An 18125-nucleotide genomic window follows, 5' to 3' on the forward strand; every position below is an offset into this window, starting at 1 on the left:
ATACTTTCTATAACTTCTTCGAGAATATGATCATCATTTTTTAGTAACTAATATGATTTTGTTAGCCCATTAGTTTAATTAATTTTCTTGATTAAGAAATGTTGACTGCTTGGTTGGAAACGATTTCTAACCTGCTTACGTTGAATTTTTCTTTCGAATAGACTGAATTATAAGAGTAAAAGTATTCCATGTGTTTTGTCCTGATGAAGCGCCTTAAATCCTGATACTGATATTCAATATTGCACGTTAAAATCCGCCATAGGCAAAACCATATTAATATTATATGAAATTCATTAAATGCTAAATGTTCCCGCGGCGTTACACGCAATTCTATTTTTGCACCCTCTTAAAAATCTATTTTTGAAATAGAACAACACAGTTGTAAATTGTAAAGACGTCCCTCAGACGCGTTTCAAGCCATCAACGGAAATGAACCGTGCCGCCGAAAATAGACGTGGTAGACTATTTGAATACATTTCGTCTTAGATTATTTCAGTATATTTTCCAATCACATGTTCCTATTTTATACATATACCTCATATGAGTAAATGCTGACCGCTACCTTTCACATATTGGCACCTTAAAACGACACAAGAATTTAGATTAGCAACGAATGGTGGACAATTAATGTCTGAATTATTAAGCATTCCACATTAAAACGGATCATGATTTTTAAATTAATAATGGTACATTCTTCGAAAAAATGCTTCGTCTTAGGTATTCAGAATTCGATAAAAGACGTCTACGAGTAAAATTGTAATAGAATTATTCGAAGGAATAACAAACGAACATGACGAATCGACTTTCAGGTGTAAGTAAAGTAATTTTATGTCGATTATGATAAAGATGTATACTTCCAAACGACAATAAAAAAAAAAAAAAAACTTTTCTACATTTTATTTATCGCTAACCTGAAAATGTTGCAGGAAAGCCTTACAGCAGCAGTGAAAAGACATTGAAAACTTAGAGAGCAACGTTGGAGGCTAAAATGGTATCGGATTTTTCAAAACTCGGTTTTTTGTTTATTTTGGAAAAACTGTGTACATTGTTTTTAACTGATGACAAATTGTAATTCGTTCTTTTTGAAGTATAAATATTTACATGAGGTATGAGCGCGGGTCATGTTTTTCAGTGCAAGTCCAAAGGGTGGTCACCTTATAGGTAGCACGAATCATCTGAAACCAAAAACAACACAAAAAGCTTTGAACGTCGTACGGATTTTTGCAAAATTCCAAATAATACATTTTCTTATCCACATCCTGAAAAAGGGTTTCGATTTGCCGTTAACATTTTGTACCTTAATATTGCCGTAGCAAAAAGTGATAAGAATTTGATTGAAAAATAATCACAATCCCACGGAATTCCAAACTTTGTATTGTTACTACAAAAGCCATTTTCATCTACTCACTTCCGTTTCAATTTCAAATAATCCGTTTGACTTCTGAGTTGGCCACCCTTTGGACGTCTGTAAAAATCGTTTTCACCATCATTGCGTACACTTTAGCGAAAAATGTATTCGAATCAATTGAAATATTTTTGGTAGATTGAAAATTCGCCTCTGTTTAAACTTCACGTTTAATCCAAAGCCATCAGGTTCAACGGAAAGAATATTTTTCTATTATAGAAGTCAACTAAAAATCGCCAATAGTAAGCCAATAGCAATAATAATAGTAAACTATTCTTGATGAAATACTAGATAATGACGTTTATTAAGCTGATACAACCAAATGAGCACAATCGTAAAAATCAAGCTCGTACAGTAATTTAGTGCTATTTTGTCGCTGCATATATTTTTTTTTGAATCGAGATAGAGAAATTCAGTGCTCATTTGTTGCTAACTTGTATAACTACTTTCAATTACGTCGTGCCGCCCATTTTCGAACAAATAAACATTTTGCCAACTCGACACTAAACTTGGCACATCCATATTTCATTTTTACTTTTATTTTTACGTTCGCGTTTGGGCTTGCATTATTATTCTACGGAAAAAATAATTCGCTAGATCAGCAAAGTTTAGTAGTAATAGATTTACAGCAATAATTTAAGCTGTTGAAGCAAAAGTTTTCCATACCTAGCTGTATGAAGGTTCAATACAGCAAACCCGTTAGTTGAACTTGAAAAATTCGCGTTTCGTGTTTGCGTTTTTGTAGTTATTGTAGCGCAGTTTCTCCCGCAAGATAATGTGTTGTTTCGGTGTGGTTTGCGCAGCTTCTTCTGCGAGACAGCAAGCAACGATGTTACTGGAGCGTGTAATGAAATTAATATTTCCGAAAATTTTAATAGGAAATTGCAGGAAGAAAAACACGAACTGGTTGTACCAAGTTTTGACTTCAGTCGGCAAAACATTAATTTTTTTTTTAATAATCAGCAGAAAGAAATTGAAAATTGGGCAACAAATTAGCAACACAAGAGTAGTAAATTTTGACTCCCTGATTAGACGAAAAAAAAACATTTGAATGGTTGTGCTAGCTCAAGTATCAATTCAGTACAACCACCATTTGAAAAACAGTATATGCGGTAACAAAGTTGACGATAGCGTAACTATTTAGCAACAAAATAGCACTATACTAATATACTTTTTTTTTTGTGACTGTGCTCATTTGGTTGTGTCGACTTAAGCGGTTACATGGTTCTTGATCTTTCGAAAAATCCATTTTTTTAATAATTTTTTTTTCAAATATAATAAAAGAATTATTTTAATCAAAATTAAGGTATATGAGAGAACAACATTTGAACTATATTACGTAGAATTTTTATCCAAAAATGTTGAAGATTCAGTCGTTCCGAACTTGTTTTTGGAGACCTAGTATTTCCGCGGTGGACACGATAGCTTCTGGTAGCTTCGTCTGAAATCAAAAACCAAATATTTTCGGTTAGTGAGTATAGCTAGAGAATGAACGAAGGAGATTTTTTTCTTCGATCACAACTTATTTGACAAGGCAATGCATAGTGTAAAATGTACCAAAAATCGTATTTTCTTGTAAAAAGCTCTGGCAAAAATTCAAATGCGAATTTTTTCAAAAATCCTTCGTTCATTCACTAGCTATACTCACCTACTAACAGAAAATATTTGTTTTTTTTATTATGTCAGATGAAGCTAGCAGGTGGTATCGTGTCCGCCGCGGAAATACTTGGTCTCCGAAAACCAGTTCGGAACGACTGAATTTTCAGCATTTTTTGATAAAAATTTTACGTAATATAGTTTGAATATCGTTCTTTCATATACCTTAAGTTTGATTAAAATAACTCTTTTATTATATTTGAAAAATAATTATAGAAAAAATGGTGTTTTTGAAAGTTAAAAATCCACGTAAATCCTTAATAGACGTTAATTAATACCATAGTTCAGCATTAATGATATTTCTACATACCAAACGTCTCAATGATAGAAATTTCAATACAAGATTCTCGACGTATGAATACAGTTGTGGCAAATATTGCACTACGTTTAGCACCGGTGAGAAATAGGACGTCTTTCACTTATAGTGCCTCCTATAGTTTCTTGAATATACTTTCAATCTGCACTTTTCGATAAGGGTTAAAAACCATGCCAACACATATTTTAAATCTCGATCGGATTATCAGCGAGCTCGAAATAATTACTTCTTAAAAATTCTGCATGAACTACTTGTTGCTCGGGAATTATAAACCGTGTAAATTTATTTGAACACGTTCCACACTGAAGATGAATTAGAAACAGGACAAGTGGGAGAATTCGCGACATCGCATCTATCGATTGTCTTCTCTAATTTGTCGAGAACATCGACCGGCGTTCTGATCGCCATGGCAACATTGTGTAATTTGCACGTGTACGCGTGTAAGTGAAGGCGCAATGCGAGAATACGACCGTCCAGTAAGTGCTTCTTGTTAGACCTGTTTGACGTCGCTACATTACCAGCTCGCAACTAAGCACGCATACCTTTACCCTGTCTTTACGAGTGTGTACATGTGTGTTTTGTATACATGTGTAAACGCAGGTACCAACCAATGTAAACATATCCATACATCGCGTCTTCCACGAAACTCGCATCACAGGCCTTTAGCATGACAATTGTAAAAATTATCTAGTCAAGGTATACATAACAACTGAATAACGATGATTCGCGTTCTCAAGACGTAAATATTTTGAATACATCGAAACATGGCGACCAAAATCCACGGCGGAATACGCATTGAAATCAGTAAGCGTTGGTAAACAACAGGCTTGAGTGCGTTGTAAACTAGCACTAACAGAATCGACGAAATTACGGTCTCACTCGGAGTCGAATTTCGATAAGAAATTTCATCCTCAAATGTTCCTGCCCCTGAATTCAAGCGATTATTATGTTCACTTCGAGATCACGGAAACCACCGCCATATTGCGTTGACATCGCATAATCGGTGGTCAGGCAGTCAGTGGTCAAGAGTCAGAACCCTTTCGTCGACTGCTACACGACCGTCGAATATTTGATACTGACGAAGGTGTTCCGATCTAAAGACTTACCGGCACCGCTCCTGGCACTTCTGACATTATTCCTTCTTTGCTTTTTCTCCGACGTAGGACTCTTCACTAACATCTTACACTTCGTTCGTCCAATATTTAACATAACAAAAACCACAACTGCACATTATTATTCATTCCGCGACCGCCATTTGCCAACTACGCTATAGCATACCATACTCTATCAATGAATGTTATTATACTGTCCGACATTATACTCTCGGCTGCTAGAGCACCGAATATACCACTCTCTCTGCGTTCCCGACGTTTTTCTGGTCTTGGCCATCTCGCGGTTGATCGGTCGTTACGACGTCATGACGACGCACTGCAGGGATCTGCCGAAAGCGGTCACGACGTTCAGCTGTTTTCAACTTTTACATCTTATATTCTCATTTGTTTGTTTTGTTTTTGTCCCGAAATCAAACGATAGAAAACATGCCTTTTCTGTGCACTATTTTCGACGCAGCGTGCTTTAGTAGGTTGAGATGGTTGTGTCATTTGCGAATTTTGTTAAGTTATCTACACAGATTCGAATTCTTTTTTCAGGCTTCCTACAGGCATTCACGATCACATCCGCAAAAAAGCTACGGATTAGTATCCATCGTCATACTCGAAAAAGCCCGCAAAGATGACTTGATACTAAATTTATGCTCGATACGTGTACCTCAACCTAAAAATAGACAAATGACCATCACAGTGTTACGTGCCAGCCGGTATCCACGGCGGCGCCCTCTCTGCGCCCTACCTGACCAGCGTGCAGTTACCATAAGAGAGCCTTACGTGCTCTTACCGATAGTCGTAGATTAATACCAACATACATAGCTACCATCATAACGTCCAAATTCTTATATCGATAGTTCTCATACGCTAGATTAACCGTTATTTTATCAGTCAAATTCATAATATACATGGTATATATATTTTTTCCCATTTAACCGTTATACCTTTCAACATTAGCTTTCACATAAAACCTTTGATTTACGATCTCAACCATAATAACCCAAAGTAATAAACACCTGCAATAGTTAAGATAATCGAGTAGACTAAACACCGGAAACGTGGGAAGAGAAATCACGAATAGTTCACAGGGAAAAAAACCCTTATTCTTAGAATTCAGGATAGCGCTTTCATTTTAATGATGATAAGACCAATTAGCGCTTCGTCGCTTGCTTCCCTAAGCCAACCAGCTCGCGCTAATCCACCACCGAGATCTCATGCACGAACCAGAAACCTTACCCCCAATTATTCCATCATCCTTAACCAATCATCCGAGACCCGCGAGAAACCGCGACTCCTTTTGAACTCCTCCTACTTTCCTTTTAATCCAACCCTTCCAGAAAACAGAATAGCATAGAAGAATTTCAGACATCATAGAGAACAGATCAGAACTCTACCGAAATCCTAGAATCAAATCACATTATAATTAATTCAGAACCTCCGAGACTTATTAACAGTTTGTCACTGCGATAGTGATTAACACCAATCCGTACCACAATTGTAAACCTACCATAGAGAACTAGAAGGAGATTGTTGATAAATGTGTAATTAATCCAAGTGTTGTCATAAATAATTATTTCAATCACGCATAGTGATGGTTGGCACGAGCCTTACCTAACAAACTCTCAGAATTGTAGGCGAGTTGAACGAGAAGATCTGAGGAGCTGATCAGCGGATTCCCGAGATTTACATATACCAACTACGTAAGTCAGGAGAACAATTTAAATCACGCGGCGAATCAGAATCGACTCGAAACGTTCCTCTCGGAACGTAACAACAGTAACACACATGAAGACTAGACTAAAGGAGTGGACACAGCATAGGAGAATAAGTAGTAACGGCGTCCTCAAAAAACCGTCCTTCAATTACTTCTCCGCTCTGCCACTAGCATCGCATGGGTCGAAAAGATCGTAAATATAGTAATAAAATTAGTCCACACGATGAAAGTGACCGATCCGCGGTAGAATGAAAAGTGACGCACCTATATTGGAGGTTAAGGAGACTATTTTTGTGTGTTCGTATGTTCTTTTCGTTTGTTGTCTGGGAGCATTACATCGATGTTTATCCTAATGTTTCAGCTTATTTTTATTCTACGAAATTTGATTCACCCATTTTAATAAACATAATAAATTAATTAACACTGCACATTAATAACAAAAAGTTTTACACAGGTAAACATAAACACTGCACGAATTTTGCCACATTGAGGTTCGGAAATAAGTAGTAACAGTATGTCTGATCTAAATATATATATATATATATATATATATATATATATATATATATATATATATATATATATGACTACCATCTATTTGATCGCAGCGCTGCCGCTTTAGCCAGGATTTCGTGTACATTTCTGAAGCACGCTGTGTCCACTCCTTTAGTCTCCATGGTAACACATTTCGTTTCAGACATAGAATAAGTCTATGGTTTCAAATCTGGAAACCCTGGGCTGAGTGAACTCGGATATCATACTGTCTCTGTCTAACGCATGAGATTACACAAAGACACAATGATACTCGAGTCACTCGAGTAAGGTTTCTGAACTCAGCCCTGGCGGTCGACTTTACTTTGACAAAAATTAGAATGTTGGGTTCTAGCGCAAGTGGCGCTTGCAGCGATATGTAGGGACATTTTAAAATCAATACTTGGCGATCCTGAGCTACGATTAAGAAGCCCATGATAGCAATTAAGTTTCTGATATCAAGAGAATCGAGTGTTTTAAATATAATAACATTATCATCACGCATGGTGTATAACTATAACTATTGTCATATTTGTAGAGCAGGAAATTAATATAAATTAGCCCAGGTTACGATATAAAGACAGTTTTTTCAGAATATACTGCATTTACTTTTTTATCCTAATTACCCTATTAACCTAACCCATTGATTGAAAATCCCAAAATTTCCCTTGCCTGAAGATTAGACTCCAGCAGGAAAATTCTTGTAAAACAAATGACAAAAGAAAAACAGAATCATAAAATTGGTGTCGAAATATACAGATGCAAGTTAAACTCCACAAACTCCACTTACTCATACATATGTTTTCAAAGCAACCTTCTGGCACACTTAATTACTTCACTGGAAACTTCGATTTAAAATACGACGTAAACAATCTCAAAAGTTACGAGCCAATATGTGATCTGGAATATGAACTTCAACATTCAATTGATCTGACAATCTCAAAAGGTTTCACTCAATATCCCCACCGGTGACATCTCTTGTAATATACAGATAAGTTTCATGTAAAATTGACTGTCGAAGGGCCTTTACTACAAATACGTAAATTTTACTTATTATATAGACAACGCATCCTTACTCAAGTTTGATGTCAGGAGATTTCTATATCCAGTTTCAAGTCCAATCCCATGCGGGGTCTCATTCGATTAGGGTAAAATTGTATTCAGGTGAGATAGATAGGATAGAGTTTCATGTTGCATTTATTTTACCAGCATTGACTGCAGTTCAGTTCATTCCGTAGCTTAAAGTAAACTATCAATATTCAAGACAATACACTACTTTAATAAGCTCACAAAAGAAAGGGACTCCTTGTGTGTGTTTGTTATTCATTGAGAGATATACATTGTTAATAACAGTACACAAAACCAAAAATTTACAAGGACAAATATTTAAAAGGATAAAACAGCATCACTGCCAGGGGTAGGCGGGTAGGTATATGATCTATAATATATGCACTCAAGTACCAGGATAGTAATTATTATATGAAATACAATATGCAAAAAGATTCACACACAACAATTATGCAAAAATAGATATATCATCGTTACACATTGGAAATTTCAAAGAAACACTCTGCGCCCAACAACCGTGAATTTCAAACTTTAATTACGGTCACGTTTTCTATGCCTCCCAATTTCGATTTCTTTTCATAAAACATCGGAGGCCTGTCAGTTATTCATCATTATAATAATACTGCCATCATTTCATTGCACCGTGTTTTGTGATTTGAGTGTTATTTTTTTAATTATTTATATTCATTTACTCTTCTTCCCCGTTGATCTTACTTTTTCAGAAGGTTTCTTACTTTTTTCTATTTTTTTTTTCATCATTATTCCTTTTCTTTTCTATCCTTGCAAAATTTCAGCCTTTCGTCATTGTTAGATCATCGTTAATGATAACAATAATAAACACTATCATTATTTATTTGAATTTTCCTATTCATTGGCTATGAAACATCCTAAATATAGGTGCGTCATAGCACATTTTAAATGTGGAAAAAATATTTCATGGCTTGCTGCGTGCACGTATCGCCCTTTTCTAACTGCCGTTGACGATGAATATTTCTACACATTAGGTATCTCTAAAATGTCTCATTTCAGTGGTTCTTATCATTCAATGTTTCTCCTCATCAAATCAAAATGCAAGAAGAATCTATTATTCAGCTTTCTATGCACTGGAATTAAAACGGCTGCAACCAAAACTGCGATGTCAGACATAATTTTGACTGGAAAAAAATTTCTTACATTAGAAACATACCCAAATTTGACATTCCGAAACATGAATTTGTGTTTCAAACTCCCCATCACGACCTAGCAGATTGATACAGCACATTCACAGCCATCATAAAGTTGAATAATCTACTTTTACTCGACATCTTAGAACAAGTAAAACGGAAATCCTCAGCATAATAAAGGCCATGCTGCTTTTAAATCAAAAGCTGATCATGAGATCGGGTATGAGCCAATAAGAATAATCTTCAACTTGAAACAAAAAACAGCTCTTTTCTCTTCATGAAACAATGCAACGTGTATAATTGTCCACAAGGCTCAAATCTGGACATTTCATTATATGACATAATCCTATTACTCCTATTAGATTTGGTAATGAAAGGTACGGCCAACTTTTTTTCAAATCTCGCAAGGAGTTTTTTGGTCTCAAATTGTTCTTTTTTCTTTATTCTCGACTTCAGAAATATTTTTCAAAGCCCACCAGAATACGACATTTGAAACACATCCAATATGAGCGAAGCTGCCGAATGGGTAATTTTATTGAATTATTATTATTATTATCTTGCGCTTATAGAAACTATGTAAAACACGTGATAGAATATAGTGAATTAGTCATCACAGAAGCATTATATTTATTGTAATAATTATTATATTTTATATATATACTCCATATGTATATTTGTGTTAATATAGTGTTGGTTTTTTTCATAATTTTTTTCCCTTTTCTCAGCGTTCTAATATTATTATAATTGAGTACAAAACGTTTCAAGTTTCAAGCCTAGTATAAAGCATCATACGAATTTATTTACTATACTTATCATCATCCTCGCGATTGATTCGTGTATCTTTTTTTTATACCTCGTATCATATTATTCGTTTATTTATTTTTATACTCTCCTTTCACGCGCTTTTCTTCCTCTTATCTCCATATTAGACGCATTATTCAAGTATTAAGCCAGCAGTGTAAAATTATTGTATTAGTTTTTTCGTTTTTTTTAAATTTAGTCTCTCACGTCTAATCATCAGCAGTATGCAGGTTTTATTATCGCGTTATTTATTATCTCCTTGTAGCGGTAATTGTTTTTAGCAATATTCCTCAATTAGGTATCATCATTACAATTATTATTATTATTATTATTGTTATTATTATTATTATTCGAGTTTTTATTAGTAGTGATTTTTTTTTTATTACTTATGTTGTCACTATTTGTTGTTGATGATGATAATAATAATAACAATAACGGATAAACATAAATAACAAAGAAATTATAATAATAAAAGTATAGATTTATTTCTTCAGTTTCATACTATGATATCGATTAATCTCCTGCGAACGCTTGAAAAATTTTCTTCAGCTTATTTTGCATTTCTTTTCCAACTTTTTTTTACGATCATTCGCAGAAAAAAATACAAAATTCGTATCAAAATAGGTGAAAATTATGAAAGGAAAACACTTAATATTAATAGTATAATAATGATGTGATAACTTAAATTCAAAGCTTTATAACTATAATGAAACAAAAGGAAACAAAGTAAAATTATTACGTAACTATAAATACATTTAGATGCGCGATTTTTTTTTTTCTTTTGTGAATAAGTTTCATTTTGTCACAAGCATAAAAATTAAACTGTTATTTTAATGGTTATCAATAGTGATTCCATCTATATTTCGCAGGCGATTATATCGTTACTTTGTTCTGTAAAAAGCGATAGAGTTATGTAGAGGATATTCACTGAAGTCCTTCCTGATTGTAAACGTGGCCTCTTCATTTTTCGTATTTAATTCACGAAATAGAACAAAATCAAAGGTAAAATAAATAAAAAATGCACGAAATTGAAAATGACTATATTTAAAAATTATATGAATGGCTAGATAATCATCTTGGTATATTTTTGAACAACTTCGACTCAATAATTCGGTACTGGAAAAAGATTATAATCCAAGCGATCACTGGTGACGATTGAAAAAATGAAAGCGTAATTTCGAAGAGAAAAATGAAACACAGTAGCAGGTGACGCGAAGTGAATTAAAAAAGAATGAAATTGTAACCCATCAACTCGTCGAATCGTCTGTAAATATTTGTCATGAGATTCGAACATCGCCGAAAGCTGACATTACCATCATCACAAATCATCCTCCTCATTCATTAAGTGTAATAAATCCTCTGCGGGTTATCAGTACGAATTCGCTACACACATCATGGTGGGAACAATCATTACGCCCTAGCAAAATATATTTATAGAACATTGGAAAATGATATTTATTATTAAATGAGAAAGGGAAGGAGGAAATTTAACCAGAGCTGGCAGTCTCCTTTTCCACCGGCGAGCTTGGCTGATCCCCTGTTTTTGATTCTTGTCCAGCAAGTGCTGCTTTGTTCTGCCTCACTATCTCAGCACGTCTCTCCTTTTGTAACAGGCAATTATTAGTCAACATCATTAACAAGAAGTAACACACTCAGCCAATAAATAATACCTCAACTGTGCATACGTCGCTTCTTTGTCGACCGCGGCTTTCTTTTTCCATCAAACTGAAGGATATTAAAATTCAATAGACCAATGAAATTTTTTATCTATGTTACGGTTTATTACCAAAAAATTCTATGAAAATTGTTACAATAACGTTTTAAACATTGTCCGCTTGAAAACAATTATTTAATTTGAGCATAGTTGTCGATAAGACATTTCGCTCAACAATTTTTCTGCGTGCATATTTGGCGATTTTAGTGTACAACAACAGCTACTCTGTAATTTTTCTCTGTAAATCTACTTTCGCAAAAATTTAATCGAAATCACAGGACACTCAATAATCTGGGGTGAAACACGTCTATCAAAATTACATCTGAAGACTTGAAGATAGAATTTTTTTATAATATCCAACCGCCTTTTCTACAATATGTGGTTGCAATGATGATAAACAATTTATCAAAAAAAATGCACCTCTGACCAAGTAGAGATCAACCATTTGAAGATCATTACACAATGTCTTAAATTGATAAAGTACTTTAGAAGATGGTTAAAAATACCAAAAAGATCGATGGAAAAAGTGGGCCAGTCGCCATATAGAGACGCGTACACAATTTTCAAGCGACACGCTATTTTGCTACCTAGTTTACAAGCCAGCCCAAAGCCGTAGGTCTTAGTGTGTTAATTTTTCACTATTTCAGCTACATAATAGCTAAATCATGTATCTATATACATGACCGATGATTCATTCAATGACCCAGAATTTTAACAGTGCAAAATATTTCTCTGAAGCGCAGTTTCATCGAACAAAATTTTGTGTGTGCATACTTTATTAAAAATTTTGTAAAATTCTGCGCATTGTGACTTTCATACAAAGTTTTTCAAATCAAGCCTCAGAGATACAAGTAATTTTGGCAAAAGATAAATTTTAATAAGAATAATATACTTTGGAACGAAAAATCGATTCTAAGATATTCTGCTGAGAGTATGACAATTGGAATTTTTCTAAAGCATGTTAGAAAATGTAGGAAAAATTTATTTCCCAAATTTTCACCAAAGTTGACTAATATAAACGTGCACACGGAAATTTCTACACATGTATTACCGATTTTGATGTATTTGAAAGTTTTTTTGTTTTTCGCATCAAGTTAGCCATTGATGAAATCATCTAATTTCCAAACAGTTAAAGTGTGTAATTTTTGAGCCTAGACTTTCTCAAAAACTTCAAATTTGTTCCTTACATTGTCAATATTTTACTAAAATACGCAATCAACCGAGAAATGCACGATCAAAAAGCGTAATTCCAAAACCACCAGTGATGAAAAACATTTAATATTTCATAGAAGCGATTTGAAAATGCTTCATTAAATTTCAGATCTTTTAGCTCAGATTGAATTTCTATGAATCTTAAGCAGTTATTCTACAAAAATTTTAAAACTGATATCATGACGAAGTACAATAAATCAAAGTTGATAGATTGCAGACTTTAAGTCAAGGGAACGAAGTATTCTCGATCCAATTGACAGTGTTGATTATGAAATGCATCGCTAGGCTCAAAAATTCTCCAAACAGCCTAAAACTATTTGCTTTCGAATATTATGTTTCATAAAAAAAATTTTCATGTGTGTGTGTACATTGTGTAGTGAAATCACGAAAGAAAAACTTCCTCATCTATTTCTGCATAACAGCGATTAAAAGTTTATCAAAATTGTCGCGTTAACTAGTTTACAAATGATCAAGTAAACAGATTTTCAAACAGATAGAATTCAACTAGAAGAAACAGAGAGCCTAACACTCTTGCGAACCCTATTTTCTGCCAAATTTCAGTGTCTCAAGTTTCATGCATTACAGGAAAAGATTCTTGCTTGAGAAATGATTCAGACAAATGTAAGGAATAGAGTATACAAACGATCGTTTAAATGCTCTAACAATAAGCATCGCAATATGTGATTCAGATTAAAAATTTCTCTTTGTTAAAACGTACCATAACGAGACGGTTTATGTACAACAGCAAAACGTAACACAGTGTTTGAATTTCTTGAGATCAACTGAAAATCTCTTACGTATGTGTACAAGATTTCCCTTCAACGAATTCACAGATTAAAAAAAAAACTTGTAAACATGTCAATCTAGCAATCGATTAGAAAATTACAGTTGGCTTGGTGTAAAAAAGAAGAAACAACATTTCTAAGACCGCAACAATTAAAGGAACGAATTTATACAGATGGATATATTATACAATGTACAATTTGATGAATACCAACGGATACCAAAGTTGACAGGAAAAAAACATATCAAATTAACAAAAAAAAAAAAATAAGAGTTGTTAGCTGAACAAAATTGTAATCATAAAAATTAAGATCTCCAGAACGGAATAATTGTGGGGTTTCAACAATTCGTACGAGTTGAAGAAAATGTTTAGTTGAAATCTGAGGCTTTCAGACCATTTGAAATATAACAACGAGCCAAAGAATGTACGTTGAAATAGGATCTCTTTTAACACGCCAAGTTCTAGGCAGGCATCAAAAAACATACAACACACAAAATATCTATGTATGACAGCGCAACATGCATAAAAATGTATCGTATTTTGAACCTGTAAAGTATCGTCTGAAATTCGTAGAATAACAAAATAATATCACGATGGTAATGAATAAAAAACCAAAAATATACTAGATAGTCTAGAAAACATGTGGAATAACCGTTGTATGAATAAATAAATATTATTAACATTTGTGATGGTAAATAAGCGGACAAGTGCCTAATTTCTGGTGTAAAATAGATGGATGAGATACACAGCGAAATAAAATTGAGAATTTAAGGGCAAAAATAATATGTGATAACGATGACAACAAAAGTAAAAAAACAAGAAGCATCGTTGACGAGAATTTATGAATTTCAAAGAGAATTACATGCTGGCGAATGGCCTGAACACGACGCTGAATCTCTCGCTGCCGGTTGATTTCAGCAGCAGTCAGCCTCATGGCGAGCTCTCGCTCTTTAGCCTCGAGTGCCTTCAGCGCAAAGACCTCGGCTACTTGACGCACTTCCGCTATCTTCACTGTGTTCTAGACCACCATCGAAACCCCTTTTTACTTAAATGTTATACACCTATTTAACCAGTCCTTTCTCTCCTCCTCCGTCATTCATGTATATCAGTTTCATTTTCACCGTACTCATATTTTTTTCTTTATTGGTATTTTGTTTGTGCACTCGCAGCAGAATTGATTTCACTCGACACGGACATGATATTAATTATTTGCGACGATTATACTCATTTTATGAACCCCAAAAATATATTTTCTTTCATTAGTCACTTTTTTATTCGCTCATTATCAATTTTTTTTTCAGACTCATGATGCTTTACACAGTTTCAAAGGAACCAAAATTTCCAATCGGATATTCACATCTCGAATGTGAGTGTTTTTGAAAAACCACAGCGTTGCGAATCAATTTTTGAAGTCGAAGTAATTTGTAATTTATGGCGACACTGTTTGTAAATAAGAAATTTTCATGTCCAGTGTTCAATTTTCAAGATAAGGTATTTGAATTACATTTTGGGGGAAAAAAAAATTAAGAAAGAGTCTGTGTACAGCGAAATCTGATTCTGCAGCTAATTAGTAAGGCACATGATAAATGGAGACAGTATAAAAACCAGAAATCTGCGAGTGCTTGGTTTTCTACTAACAGCCGAGGACAGAAGTTTTCCACCATAATTATGTTTTTTTTAAATGTATAAAAAAAAAAAAAAAAAAAAAAGAATAAACAGAATTTGAAAATTAACCTAGAATTGAGATCGACGATGATTGCTATTGGATTCTCTTCTTTCCCTTTAATTTCTCTGCAGCTCTCTTTCTATTTTAAAAATGTGAAAAACTCGCAGATCTCTGGGAATGACAAAAACTGTGTGATTAATCGATTAATCGTAACGTTCGCTTGATCATTTTTTCAATTAAGCAGGTTTTTCAGTTAATCATTTTTTCGATTAGTCGACTCCCCCACATAATTGATTTTCCAATAAATCGATTGAACCCACGATAAATCGATGAATCTTACAGCCCTGGTATATAATTACATAGGAATAATTGTAAGTATATATTACAATGTATATAATGTACGCGCAATGGATTGAATATACACGGAAATGTATATAATAATACTATGTTTAGTATTAAATATGTTGTATTCATACAAAAATCTCTCTTGTAATATATGTACATTTCAAGTACACATGCATCTTAATTAAAAATAACTCGTCAGCCGTTAAACTTACATGATTACGCAGCTTTTCCTTCTGCTCGCGTTCTATTGTCTCACGCCGCTCGCGCGCTTGATCCAATTTGCCCTGAATCTGGGATTCGAGCTGCTGCACTCGCTCTGACATTCCTGTCCGTACGCGAACAACTTGGTCCTCCTATTATCGTTATCATCAACAAAACAATCACCATTAGTTCCATGAAATGAGTTTTCTACAAGATAATGAATACTTTTATCTAGATCAAGATCAGATTATTCATATACAATTTAATTCAGACCAGATAAAAGCCACTTTCTTATACAATTATTTATTTACTGTTATAAATTATTATTATTATTATGAGTTTACTGATACAGATTATTTGAAAATCCATCTCTTAGATAATGTATAAGATAACGATGATAAAACAATATTCTTAAATACACTGAGAATGAAAAAATATGAATTCGAAAAAAATATTCCTTTATATTTACTGTCAAAATAAGTTTTTTCTGACAGACATTCTTGTCGACGAATCATTCAACGTCGTAAAGTTATATCAGAGCCTTTATTCCGAATAAAGTCGCCTGAATGGTTCAATATTATAAACAGTTTATCTAATCTTTGTACTGCAGAAAGATGAATACATTATCTGTGAGATGAAAAAGAAACGAGATGGGATTTATCCAACCTGATTACCTTTTTCTTTGACTCTTTTTAACGCCTTAGTTTCTATCGGTTGCGGCATGATGTGTATTGATACTCACATGTTCCTTCAGGCGATCAAGCATCTTCTTAATATTTTCATCACGCTGAGCTGCGGCAGTCTTGAGCTTTTCTTCAACTGCGCATCGAACCTCCTCTGTCTGCTGCTCCAAACTGAGGCGAGTCTTTTCCACACTCTCCAACTTGGATCAAAATATTTGTTAATTGCGAATCGAGGAATTATGCTTTACTTCTAAGAAAGTGGCGATAATAAAATGCATGCTAAGTATGAAATTCCTCTCTGTATTCATATTCACAGTGCAAAAACGAAGAAAAGAAATGGTCGAAAATTTATTGAATTCATTTCTTCATGATTTGGTTATTACAATTCACATACGAATTTATGATGTTACGTAAGATTTTTTGATTCACATCAATAGTATATTCGCAAAATCTGAATGCAAGCTCTGAACTGAATATACAATAAATGTGAAATATTTTGATAATACCGCAAAATCCTGAGAAAAATTTGAAATGAAAGTAAATGGCTAATGAAATTTTGTAAAATTCTAAGATACATTTGAAGTGGAACTCGGTGATGAAACGTAACTTTGTGAAATCCTGAGAAAAATTTGAAACGAATCTCACTGACAAGTCATGAAATGTAAATAACAAACGTTTGAATTTTGACAAATCGCAGGCCAACCATTGTAGTATTTCTGGAATCTGTTAAAATCCAAGTGAGACGCGATAAAATCCACGGAAATATGAAGGCAAATCTTCATATTGTGTAAAATTTTGTATTAATCCAGTCAGAATCGGTTAAAGAATTGTGTACAATCTGATAAAGAGTAAAAAAAAAATGAGCATCAAATACTTTAAAATTTGATAAAACTGAAACAAACCTAATGTGACAATTATATACAAAACCAGACAGTAAATAATGAAATTGTTTAAAATTGAATGACATCCACAATCACTGGAATTTTAAATCGCAGCAGGATGCCCAACACAAAGTCGATAGAGATTTAAGATTCTCAATAATTTATTTTGGCAAGAATAATTGTGTAAATGATGAGCGATAGATTCACTAACATTTTAAGCACTTTTAAAAGTCTGCGAGAGGTCTACAACGCGAAAATAGAATATAAGAAGAATCAATGAATTCGGATTTGAACTCACATGTTCCTTGAGCTTGCTCTTAAGGTCCGCGATGTGAGCCTCTCGTTTTTCCTCAGTGTTTGTCATTTTAGCATCAAGAGCCTCGCGGGTCTGAGAAATAAAGGCAGCGCTTAGCTCATCCTTTTTGCGAGACGCCTCCTCGATTTTTCCGAGCTTTGTTGCGAGAGCAGCCAATTTGTGAGCCTCCAGGGAGAGTCGCCTCTCTTCCGCTGCTCTCAGCTTGTCTTCTATCGCTATCTGCTGAGTCGGACTTGGCTGCGGCGGTGAGGAAGTCCGTTTTGGGACCGTCGGCTCGGCCAAAATCACTTCATAGCATAGACCGCCCTTAGACTTCTCCTGGCATCGAATCTCAGTTGCTAAATTGAATTTGATTTTGGAGACGATTAGACAATTTACTCAGAGTACATTGCGCATTGTGTCGAAAAAGATAGGAATTTAAGGATGAACGAGTCGGACCTTCTGAATTAAAAGTTGATCAGATTAAAATTAGCAACTTTAATATAACGAAACATTGAAGGAAGTATCGCTATTTAAAGTAGAGGTCTCAAGCAACACTACTGAAGATTTTTCGCACAGTGTTTCCT

General features: G+C 34.2%; 1 protein-coding gene across 4 annotated transcripts in view; it reads right to left on the reverse strand.

The window, feature by feature from the left end:
* Window positions 1-999: 999 nt before the first annotated feature.
* LOC124306105 (stress response protein nst1) overlaps window positions 1000-18125 on the reverse strand; it is a 29433-nt gene continuing 12307 nt past the window's right edge. For 2 of the 4 annotated variants that reach the window (XM_046766293.1, XM_046766290.1), the window contains exons 3-9: window positions 17542-17897; window positions 16422-16562; window positions 15691-15831; window positions 14330-14485; window positions 7516-11358; window positions 1409-1465; window positions 1000-1175 (exon numbers count right to left, since the gene is read on the reverse strand). In XM_046766293.1, the coding sequence (XP_046622249.1) occupies window positions 11245-11358; window positions 14330-14485; window positions 15691-15831; window positions 16422-16562; window positions 17542-17897 (908 nt within the window). In that variant the 3' untranslated portion in view covers window positions 1000-1175; window positions 1409-1465; window positions 7516-11244. Of the gene's footprint in view, window positions 1176-1297; window positions 1466-7515; window positions 11359-14329; window positions 14486-15690; window positions 15832-16421; window positions 16563-17541; window positions 17898-18125 lie in introns of all 4 variants that reach the window. The other 2 variants (XM_046766291.1, XM_046766292.1) reach the window with 2 other exon arrangements.

The sequence above is a fragment of the Neodiprion virginianus genome, chromosome 5 (assembly GCF_021901495.1).
Source record: "Neodiprion virginianus isolate iyNeoVirg1 chromosome 5, iyNeoVirg1.1, whole genome shotgun sequence".
Lineage (NCBI taxonomy): Eukaryota > Metazoa > Arthropoda > Insecta > Hymenoptera > Diprionidae > Neodiprion > Neodiprion virginianus.